General features: G+C 37.7%; 1 protein-coding gene across 2 annotated transcripts in view; it reads right to left on the bottom strand.

The window, feature by feature from the left end:
- Positions 1 to 216: 216 nt before the first annotated feature.
- Positions 217 to 12,018, bottom strand: part of bltp3b (bridge-like lipid transfer protein family member 3B) — a 105,637-nt gene continuing 93,835 nt past the window's right edge. For both annotated transcript variants that reach the window (XM_052034101.1, XM_052034100.1), the window contains 4 exons: positions 11,095 to 11,354; positions 9,373 to 9,481; positions 6,434 to 6,633; positions 217 to 2,081 (listed from right to left, as the gene is read on the bottom strand). In XM_052034101.1, the coding sequence (XP_051890061.1) occupies positions 1,965 to 2,081; positions 6,434 to 6,633; positions 9,373 to 9,481; positions 11,095 to 11,354 (686 nt within the window). In that variant the 3' untranslated portion in view covers positions 217 to 1,964. The remainder of the gene's footprint in view (positions 2,082 to 6,433; positions 6,634 to 9,372; positions 9,482 to 11,094; positions 11,355 to 12,018) is intronic.

The following is a 12,018-nucleotide window of genomic DNA, read 5'->3' as shown; positions in this document are numbered from 1 at the left end:
AATAATGAGCACATGGATTAATCTCGTCAGTCTTGTTTTGCAAAACATATTCAATAGATCAAAAAGATAATAACCATCTACATAACACAGAAATAAATAAATGAGCCACATCTCACTTCTTTGTATAGTTAATTACAAAAATAATTCTCGGGACAAGTGTGTGTGTGTGTGGGGGGGGGGGGGGGGGGGGGGGGTGGGTGGGTGGAGGAGCCAGCAGACCCCAAAACTGGATTACTATTGAAATGGGTGACCCCAAACCAAGGCTTATTTTCACTGCTTTAAATAAAAGCATGATACAAAGATACAGCAGTCACAGGCAAGGAATGGAAAAATGAACATATGTTCCCAATTGGGACCCTGCGAGCAAACTTCAGTATTGGACATCTCTAGCTGCCTATATGGTGCAGAGGTCTTCTTCAACCAGTAGTCCATTTGCTGAAGCTACTCCCATAAAGCTCAAGGGTAGTGATGTCACAGTCACAGTAATATATTTCCAAGTCATGATTGTGTGATCTGGGAGGGGTGGGGTGTGGTGGTAAAAGCTTGCGAGTGATTCCACCCCATCCCCCGCCCCCCCCCCCCACGCATCCTCCAACCTCATCATTCCTCGTGATAGAGGTTCTGAGTGTGAGAAGTAAAAGTGGAGTTGCTCAGATGAATAAATGCAGGGCAGTTTGGAGATAGTACCAGCTGCACCCACCATGCACAAATGGTAGAGGGAGTGAATGTTGCAGATGGTCATTGGCATGCCAGTCAAGCAGACATTCAGCCTGGTGTCAAGCTTTTTGAATTCAGTAGGAACTACATGCTGAGCCTATGGTGAATATTGCAACAGACCCTTAGCTTGTTCTTTGCAGATATTGGAAAGGCTTTGATGGATCAGATAGTGACTCGCTCCGGGAGCCACCATGCTTATGTGACTGCTCCTGGCAAGTTTCTAGCCATACCATAACTCTCCCCACCATCCTGAGGACTTGTATGCATGATTGTTATTTGCCATTTCTCCATCTTCAAGACTTCTGTTGGTCTCTTAATTTTGACACCAGGGACAAGATCAAGTATTTTGAACAGTCAGAGACTTGGGCTGAGAAGAGTACATGAGACAAAAAGTACAAGGATTTGCTGAACATTACAAGATAATAAAAATCATGTGAATTTGTGCAACTACTGTATTTTTTGGTAACAATTCAGTAACAACACAAAAAAATTTAAAACATACTGAAATAATTTTTCTGTACTTTATTTAGAGTACAATTTTTAATACAATTATTTATGGAAGAATGTTATGATGCTATGTAAAGATGTGCATCACTTTTTGTTAAATCCATCCTTACAGGTAATCATCAGATCAGATGGATTTTGCAGAAGCACCAAGTTGAGCAACAATGGTGTCTTCCATAAATGCATATAGTACACACACTTAATGTTATGCTGTACAAATTCTATATCACAGATTTTACACAGGAAAAAAACAAATACATGATTGTTAATTACAGTGCAAATTCAGACTCCTCTTCCTCTGGAACAGGATTTTTTTTTAAAAAAGCAATTCTTGATGGCATAACAAAACTCAGGTCAGTTGTATGAAAGAAATTGTTTATCCACAATATTTTATTTCAAACTTTATTTCAAATCCCTTTAATGACAGTGTTGATTCTAGATTGAAGTGAATACAAACACCATTAGCACACGGTGCAACACCTATGCAGCTCAACAATCGTATTATAGTTGCTTTTACTGCTTGAATGAGATCAAACAGACCTGTAATTTTTTCACATTCAAAAGTTTGTCTGCAGTAGACATATTAAGTTTCTCTTAATAAAGTTTGTTCAATGCTCAGCAAGAAGACTATAAAGTTAACTATTTTTAAACCAATCAACAGTTTGGGATAGCTATGCCCCAGTTTCAAGAAACTCCTGTTTTACCGTAGTCTTCAAAGCGTTGTGACTGGCTATGATTGGAGTTCAGTTAACCCTCTTGATTTGATGCAACAAGCTGTCGTTTTCCATCTGGGCCTCAGCAAGAGCCAATTTAGCTTTAGCTAGTTCCTGTTTTAGACATTCATTTTCTTCCAACAGTAACTACAAAAAAAGAACAGGAAGATAATAATATAATGACTTATTTACCTTTAACATTAAGTTGCTCTCTAATATCCTCTCTTTTTTCAATTTCTCTGTGTCAATATGCTTCTAAGGTCAGTGTGCACGAATGATTAACTAACATTCCAATGATTTAAGTAATACGAGGCATATGAAAATTGTCTGGTGATTTTCATTTGGCATGTCCTTTGAGAAAGTCAAGATTCAGTGTCAACCTCCATAATTGTAAATCACTGAAAGCAGAGGGCCATTGTCTCAACTTGAAAAATACTTATCCAATAGGTGAAGTGTTGGCTTAGAAGGCTTTATGGCTTATTACAAAGTGACCACTTGTATTTTACACTAAATGCCCAAAGTTTTATAATGATGTTCAGAAAATGCAAAATATGTAGTCAGGGCATCTTCTAGCAAATAAAAAAAGTAATCAAACTTCAATTTGTAATGCAGATTATGTTCATCTCAAACAAAGGTCCCAATATAGTGACTATTCAATGAATTGGACATGATCTTGGGAATATAAAGTTAACAAAGATACATAAAATAAATAGAAAAGATTGACATTGCACAAATTGGTTAATGGGAATTTTTTTTTGTTGTTTGGGTATAAAGTAATAAAGTTAGGTGTAGAGTAATAGAGTTGGGTATGTAGTAAAGCACAAAAACAGGCCCTTTGGCCCACCATGTGTATGCCAAGCTTTTCTCCCCCCATCTACGCTAATGGCATTTGTTCGCATTTGGACAGTGTCCTTCTATGCCTTGCCTATTTAAGTGTCTATATGCATCTTAAACATAGTAGTTGCATGATTCTACCACATCCTCTGGCAGTGCATTCCAGATATCAACTACTGTGCAAAAACTTGCCCATAAGATCCCTCTTAAATCTCCTATCGCTCACCTTAAAATTATGCCCTCTTGCTTTGGATACCCTAACCATGGGAGAAAGATTTTGACCAAAGCTTCTCATAATCTTATTTAATTCTATCAGGAACCCAGGGAGAGCTGGCTAATTGCATAAACAATTGGCTTGATGGTAGAAAGCAGAGGGTGATGGTAGAAGGTTGTTTCTCGGATTGGAGGCCCGTGACTAGTGGTGTTCCTCAGGGATCAGTGCTCGGCCCATTGTTGTTTGTCATCTATACAGTATCAACGATTTGGGTAAGTATGTACAAGGCATGGTTAGTAAGTTTGCAGATGAAACTAAAATAGGTGGTACAGTGGACAATGAAGAAGGTTATCAAAAATTACAGGGGGATCTTGATCAGCTGAGTAAGTGGGCTGAGGAATGGCAAATGGAGTTTAATTCGGCTAAGTGCAAGGTGTTGCATTTTGGAAATTCAGATCCAGGTAGGACTTTCACAGTGAACAGCAGGACCCTGGGGAGTGTTGTTGAACAGAGGGACCTTGGAATACAAGTTCATGGTTCACTGAAAATGGAGTCACAGGTAGACAGGGTGGTGAAGGCGGCTTTTTGCACGCTGGTCTTCGTAAGTCAGGGCATCGAGTATAAAAGGAGGTCATGGTGCAGTTGTACAGGATGGACTTGGGAGTATTTGGACCAGTTTTGGTCACCCCTACTGTAGGAAAGACATTGTTAAACTAGAAAGAGTGCAAAAAAGATTTACAAAGACGCTGCCAGGACTTGAGGGGCTAAGTTATAGGGAGAGATCGGACAGGCTAGGAGTTTATTCCTTGGAGTGTGGGAGACTGAGAGGTGATCTTATAGAAGTGTATAAAACCATGAGGGGCATAGATTGGATGAATGCATTTATGCATTCAGTCTTTTCTACCCCCCCCCCCCCCCCCCCCAAGAGTTGGCGTATCAGGAATTAGAAAGCATAGGTTTAAGGCGAGAGAGGAAAGATTTAAGAGGAATATGATGGGCAACTTTTTTTTTACACAAAGGGTGATATCTTTGTGGAATGAGCTACTAGAGGAAGTGGTTGAGGCAGGTACAATAACAACTTTTCAAAGACAGTTGGACAGGTACATGGATTGGAAAGGAATGGAAGAAGGATATGGGCCAAACACTGGCAAATGAGACTAGCTTGGATGGGTATCATGGCCATCATGGCCCAGTTGGGCCAATGGGCCTGTTTCCATGCTGTATGACTCTAGGTCATCTCTCAGCCTTTTTACTCCAGGGAAAACAAGTCCAGCCTATTCGATCTCTCCCTATAATTAAAGTTCTCCAATCCAGGTAACATCCTGATAAATCACCTCTGCACTCTCTCAGCGCAATCACATCCTTCCTATAGTGTGGCGACCAGAAATGTACACAATACTCCAAATGCGGCCTAACTACCATTTTGTAAAATGGAGACACAAAAGACTGCAAATGCTGGAATCTGGGGCAATAAACAAGTCACCAGAGCAACTCAGAGGGTCAGGCAATCTTGTCCCAATCTTTATGTACAGATGAAAGCATCACAGTTGAAGTTAAGATTACAGGATTACATTGTGTTTGAACAGATGTATCACCTGCTTCCTAGGCAGTTTATTGGAGTCATGGATGAAGTGACTGATCAGGCCAATGAGATCTGCAGATTCTGCCACAGGTGGGGCAAGGAGGTACTTGATGGGGTGGATGGGTGAGGAACATGGGAGGTGATATGTCCCTCCTGTTGATTCTGCTGGCCTTTTGTACACTTCCAAAAGGGTCCTGAGGTTTGCAATACAATTCTATATTCGTTGTTCACAAGCCAGGTATTCTCGTGAGTTAGTGAAGATGTTACTTTTTTGAACTCACCCCCCCCCCCCAACCCCGCAGAGGCTTTATTGAATATCCTTAAGCTTGTAATCTCTTCCTATGACAGCGCTAGAGTACAGTGCCCATTTCAGGAGTCTGGTGTCAGGTATGCAAATGATGTGACCCTTCCATTGGAGCTGGCTGATTATAATTAATAGCTTCCGTGCTGGGGATGTTGGCCTGAAAAATTATGCATATTTTACTTGCCTATTTGGAGGATCTTGCAGAGACATTTTTGGTGGTACTTCAGTATCTCAAAGTTTCTGCTGTATGTAGTCAGTGTCTCTGAGGTACATGTAAGGAGAGGTATCGCTGTGAACCGATACTTTTCCAAATGGAGAGAAGCATGAACTATGGTGTCTATGGGGCCATCACTTCTCTTGCAATAAACAGTTTATCTGGGTGCAGAGAACAATGTTTCAAAGTAGGTAATGAATTGAATTGTCGGGAAGATAATTGCAGACCAAAATGACATAGTTTTATGTGAAGTATTGCATATTTGAAGGCACAACATTGCAGCTCAGATTAACCTAAATGGTACTCATTTGAAGTGGGTGCAAGAACAGAGGGACTTGCGGTTAGTTATATTCAATATTTGAAGAGGACAAAACAAGTTAAAAAGGCAGTTGAAAAAACTGGGGTCAACTGATTTTGTAAATATGAGTGTGATGCTAAATCTTTACAAATTATTGGTTAGGCCTTGGCTCAAGTACTGGACCTGGTTGTCAAGACTGGGGAGGATACAGAAGAGTTTGAGCAGGACTAGAAATAATTCTAACTTCATTTAGATGGATAGAGCAAAGGAGGTCAGGAAGAGATAAACAGTTTTTAAAAGAATGAGGTAGCAGGGAAAAATTTGGGCCAGAGTAATGAGAAGTCACAGATTTAAAACAATCTGCAAAGGAACCAGAGGGGAAAATGAGAATATTTCATCTGGAGGATTGTTAAACTCTGGAATTATCTATTTGAAAATGTGATGAAATCATATTCCCTGGAATTCCATGTACCTGAGGTTATAAAGAAAATTTCCTGGATGGTGGGACTAAATTAGATAACACTTTGGCATGACAAACCTCATGGCCTCCTCCTGTGTAATAAACCCATAATTCTATGGCCAAACTATCTGCTTGGCTGTCACATTCATGATATACAAATTATAAATGGCAGCACGGCTATAATTTGTTTTGTGCCTCGTGGTTCCACTTTCAAGTATAAACCCTCTGTGACGGTTGAACTCCAATTCTGCCCTCATCCATCATCTGTATTAATCCCTCCACTTCTGGTGGTCATTCTCTTAGGTGGACCTATTCAGGTTTTGGAGTTTCCTCCCTAGATACCCTTTCTCCTGTTCAAGATACTTCCAAAAAAAAACTTTTAAATATGAGCTCTTGGCCGTCTTCCATATCATCTCTTTACATAACTGTTTTGTTTGATAGTGCTCCTCTGAATCACTTTGGGCAGCACTTTGTAAGTGCAGCTCATTATCATACATGGTACATTTTACTGCCAGTTTTTACAAATTAATGAATAACAAACTGATTTTGGTGCAGAGAAGATTGCTTGATTTGTGCTTCTCATCAGTGCCTACCTTTTCTCTGTTAACTGATTCAGCAGCTGAATTAATGACTCCAAGATCTGATTGCGCAGGTGCAAGTTGATCCTTTGCAACTGTTTGAGTCGATTGTGACACACATCTGACTTCTTTTGATTCATCACATTTTAAGCATGATAATACTGTTTGTTTTGTAATTCCACTGTTTGCTAGGTTCTGACTAGAAAATTGGGCACCTGAATAAGAGAAACAGATGTGAACAAGAAAGCATCCAAACCCAATGTAAAAAAAAGTGAACAATTGATTAGAAAGCAAGTCAAACATTAATCTGATCTAGTGATTTAATTTTACAATGTATGTTCCAAACCAGATGAAAAGAACAAAACATGCGCAGATTATTCACCTATCAATGTAATACTGACCAGCCATAACCATCTGTTGGACAAGCATTATCAATTTACACAGACGTTGTACTAGGACTAAATGTACAATAAATATTTAAGCCATCAATGAAACTTGAACTAAGTTCATGTAGAAAAGCTGGAAATTCAAGGTTCAACTCAAAATCTCTGCCAAACTTAATTGTGATTCCAGGTGAAATTGTCTCTTTTGAATTTTTCTAAAAATGATAATTACTTTTCAGTCAGTGTTTTGTGTAAAATGCTCAAATTTTGTATGCAGCACACAGACAGATTTGTAGGCTATTGTGATAAATTGAGGGGATGCTATGACTTGGGTTGATGTCAAGTTTTACTTGCATTGCAGTGCTCATGTTTAGTTTAGGACAGATCTCTATTTAAGTAAGCTAAATGCTTAGCATCATTAGTACTAATCATCAATTAATACTAAAACAAAATGTTGCCAGCATTGAAAATTATCAACAACAGAAATAAGGTTTGTTACAACGTTCACATTTGAAAAAAGTGAGAAGAGAATGAATGAATCCTTGCAGATATACAAAAATTGCCAGAAGGATGACAAACAGCTTATCTGATGTCTTCAGCTCTGACAAGACCAAGTCAATAACATCGTTAGCAAATGAACTTGCACAGCCAGCTCACTTCTGTAATGATGCTGAACTTTAACTGTGAAAACCTTGTCTGAGTAGAATGTCTAAAGATAGTTGGGAAGGTTTATTGTCAAAATTACAATTAAAGCAATCACAAGAGTATTTATAGACAGCAAAGTACATATTACATAACATTCATTCTCAGGCTGCATTGTCACCTGGACACAGCACAACTCCAAGATATTAAGAGCATTGTTTAGGATGAAATTGGCTACCAAACTAAAGATAATCTTTTGCGAATCCTCAGGATTGTGGTAATGATAAATCCCTTACAAAATCAAAATTAGTACAAGATATGCTATATTACATGTATATCCAAAACATTCTACAGAACGTTACCTGAAGACCTACGCATTTTTCAAACTACAGTTAACTTTTATCAATCTCATTTGTTGGAACTAATTTTGAGAGCCTATTAGTCTACCCAGCTAAAATACTTAACCTTTATTAAGGCTTTGAGATTAGACACAGTAACAGCAACTTCAATACTTCATCTATTCTAATCTGTTTAAGTGCTTTAACAAGACACTGGATGCTAACCTGGTGAAACTATACAACAAGCTTGGATACATGCTGAACAGCAGAAGTATGACACATATTATAAATAACACTGACCAGACTAAAACTCCACACCCAGTAATGAATGATGGTGAGAAATTAAACAGTAATTGGAAGTAGAAGGCTGCTGAGCTATTCCATCCACAACAATGGCAGAACCTAACATGCAAAAGTAAAGGCCGATGCAATCACAAAGATTTTCGGTGAAAGTGCAAGTCAGTGATCCACCTGGACTATGATGCGAGTAGACTGTGCAAGAGTAAAGAACACTGCCCTTACAGCAAGTTAGCTTCTAATACAAGATTCATTGACAAATTTAAGGAAAAAAAACAATCAAAAGTAGGTGTTGAGAATAACAGCTTCAGCCAGTTATTAGTATAGGTTTGAAAGACTGGAAGGTGTGCAAATCTGGAAAGGTGTGGAACATATACAAGAACCAGTCTATTTACAATTTGGAGAAATGTTTCCACTTGGGAATGCCATAAAAAGGAAAATGAAAAGTAAATGCAAGCCAAGTTTTAGCTTCTGAACTCATATTTTATTGCCACAGGTAAATGCATTTTTAAAGAATTTAAGTAATTCTTTGTTGCATTTAAGTGAGACGAAAAAGTTTACTATTTATATGAAAGCTTCACAAATGACGAACCTAAATGTTATAAGGTTCATTTCATAAACCAGAGCCAAATATCTAAGCTGACATCCCATTGCAGATATGCTGTCTGTCAAATGAGATATGAAACCAAAGTTCCATCTGCTTTCTCAAGTGAATGCAAAAAGAGTACAACTTTGGCAAGGATCAGGGGCTTTATCCCTGGTCTTCTGACCAATATTCATCTCTCAACCAACATCACTAAATTCAGACTGGCTGCCATATTTCCTACATTATGACAGTGTTGAAATTTCAAAAGGTACTTCTGTGGCTATAGAGCACATTTGACATCCAAAAGAAACATTCAAAGCAAATATCTCTCTGCTGTATTGATTACAGTAGGTTGTGCATGTGCTGTTACGTTGATGAAATATATTTCCAAAAATATAATTTCCATGTTACTCTCATGTCAGGTGACAGCTCTACACGAATTACTCAAAATAACATTTTAATCAGCAAAATGCCAAAATCAAAAAATGTTGAGAAATAATCACAACCTAGAGACTTAAAAGAGGGCAGATACAATACCATTTACAATATCAATGTCCAAAGGAGTTTTACAATAAAATTGTTATCTCCAAGCCAAGATTTTCAAGAGGCTTTTATTAATTATAAAGTATATTTATGCAAATCAAATCACAAACACATTACAAGTTTGTTTTAAATCTCACCCTATCTGCAAAGTAAACAGTTCCTCACCTCCAATGCAAAATCTTCCATCATCATTTCTGCTCACAATTAGATGATCGATAAACAGTTCCACTGGCAATGGATCGTGGGCCAATTGTTCACGGCATGGATTGTCATCCTTTGAATGAAATTGTTAAAAGTTTTTAAAAGCTTTTCTTACAAAAATAGCTAGTTTGTGAAAAAATTCCAAAACAACTTTTGCACATTTCCAAAACTACTTGGCCAAATTGATTTAGTCTTTATAAGAATGACAAAGCCTTAAGTTGCTGGTTCCAGTGCAGATCACATTGTTGATCATGATTTGGTTAGGGATGGTCCATCACATTTAGAACTAAATCATATTTAATATATTACACAAGGTTTTCAAATTAATTTGCCTCCATAAATAGTACTACAATAAATGAAAAAATATGTACAAAAATAATCCTGATACAACTTAAATTCCTTGTCAGCAAGAATATTTGCAAGTTAATTGCACACTCAAAAACAGAATACAATATAGGAATCCTTTTCATGTTTTTAATGTGGTGCAACATTGTACATATCCATGGAACACACCAAGAATAAGCTCTCCAGATAGTTCAGATATGCATCATCCTTGAGCAATAGGGATTAAATGGGTCTCAGCTTCACCCTTAGGTTTGTACCAAATTGGGGGATCTCAGACAAAAATAAATGGCTACAATCCTGCACATCTGCTGAAAATGGCCATGTTTTGTACCTGCAGCCATTTCCCTCGCATTCAGATAGCTGCCAATATTTTTTATCCAGACTCTTGTATAAATAATAGCCACAGGATGAAATATTAAAATGCATGCAGCCAAACTTCATTACAAAAGGAGGTGAAAAACAGCACTGAACATTCACTTGTCTTCTCAGACTGAGATTTTGTACTGGAATTTACAACATTCAAAGCCAAAATAGTGCAGGATCCTTCATACAGGCTTGGGGAACCATGCAACTAGGACAAACAACAGGATTGCTAAGATTAAAGAACCATATTCGGTATGAACAGAGAAACATCAGCTGCGATATTTAATTCAAGCATCAAATTAAGTTTTGAAAGTGACAGAGGGGAAAAAGGCACGAGACCAAAAAAGAGAGGACACACGAAGAACTAAGCAATGAAACATTATTCGATCTAAATAAACTTAAGATTGTGATTACTATTAGAGATTTTGAAGGACCAAGGTTCCAGTTTCGGTGCCAGGATTGTCACTTGCAATTAAGACATATAATGCTGTGAAAAGACTCCTAAATCTGAACCATTTTCTGGTGAACTATATGGTAAGTTAACTGTCACATATGTAATTGAATGAATAGTGAACAGGTGGTGAAATGCTGTTTTACTGTGGCTTCTGAAAGCAATATGGCAGCTCTTAAATTTTTGTCAAACCATGCATATGTGATATTAAATGCTGCTCCTATTTTTTTTTACACAAGTAGAAGTTAGCTTGATATTTACAGTACACATCCAACCCCTTAATCTCAGTAAACCTATGCAGGCAACACACTAAAACATCACTTGTGCCAGTGTTAAAATAACATCACCATTTTCTGATCCTGCAGAGACTATTTCCCATGATTTTGCATAAACCCTAGTTTTTCATAGACATGATGGATTGGGAAAAACACAATTTTCACTGGCAATAATAAAGAAAATGTTAAGTGGGACCTTTGCTGACAATTACAGTTCACAATGTTATGGGGAAAATGTTTTGCAGAACATACCTTCAGATTAATCCTAGTATCAGTGATTTCAATCTTCATAGGGATTATGTCAGCGGGTGCTTCATCTTCCAAAAATGTTCCTAAATTTGTGAGGGAAGATATCAGGAACTCTGAGTTGAAGTTCTTAATCATGCATTGCAAGAAACCATTCTGGACTGCAAGTGGTGAATGGACAGCAGCACTAGGCCCACCCTCAAGCCGTACACTCACTTCGGGTGATTCTTTCCTGCATTCTTGTGTCAATGAAGACTGGTGTCGATCTGACCACAATACAAAGAAAAAAAGTAATAAAACCAAGTCAAAAGAGGCAACTCCATTGTTTAATAAAATACTTCAAAAAAGCCAAGTCTGTAGTTGTGTACTTATTTTCTTACAACCACCTTTACAACCCAAACTGTATTTTTTCCTTACTTAACTGATAAAGCACAAATTGAAATATTAAAGAACATTTACTTTTCCTTAAATTAGATGAGGTCAAATTTCTTGAGAGATCATGACCATAAATGCTCAGACCTCTAACACAATTTCTCTTTACACACGGGGCCCCAGGGCTGACTGAACAACAAATAGAATCCACTGTTGATCAGAAGATACCAGCAACTGATATTATTTCAGTTCAACTGTTTATCTCACATCTGATGCCATGGCAGTTAATAAAATATGTAAAAGTGCAAAAATGCTGGCCCTCATAGAATTTATGACAAATATTAGTGGTCAAGAACTAGGAAATCACTGAATGATTTGTTATATCCTGCTAAATATTCTTCTTGACATAACTCCACTCTTGTTCTTTATACAATCACAGCGCTGAATATTTGTAGTGCTTTTATATCAAAAGCATTCTACTGAATTCACATGGCTGACAGGGGATTTATTTTAAAATTTTGTCTTTACTTGAAAAATAGCAAGATGTTTGATGCACAA

Source organism: Pristis pectinata, chromosome 19 (genome assembly GCF_009764475.1).
Source record: "Pristis pectinata isolate sPriPec2 chromosome 19, sPriPec2.1.pri, whole genome shotgun sequence".
Taxonomy (NCBI): domain Eukaryota; kingdom Metazoa; phylum Chordata; class Chondrichthyes; order Rhinopristiformes; family Pristidae; genus Pristis; species Pristis pectinata.
The sequence above is the reverse complement of the archived record's forward strand: the minus strand, read 5'-3'. Positions and strand labels throughout refer to the sequence as shown.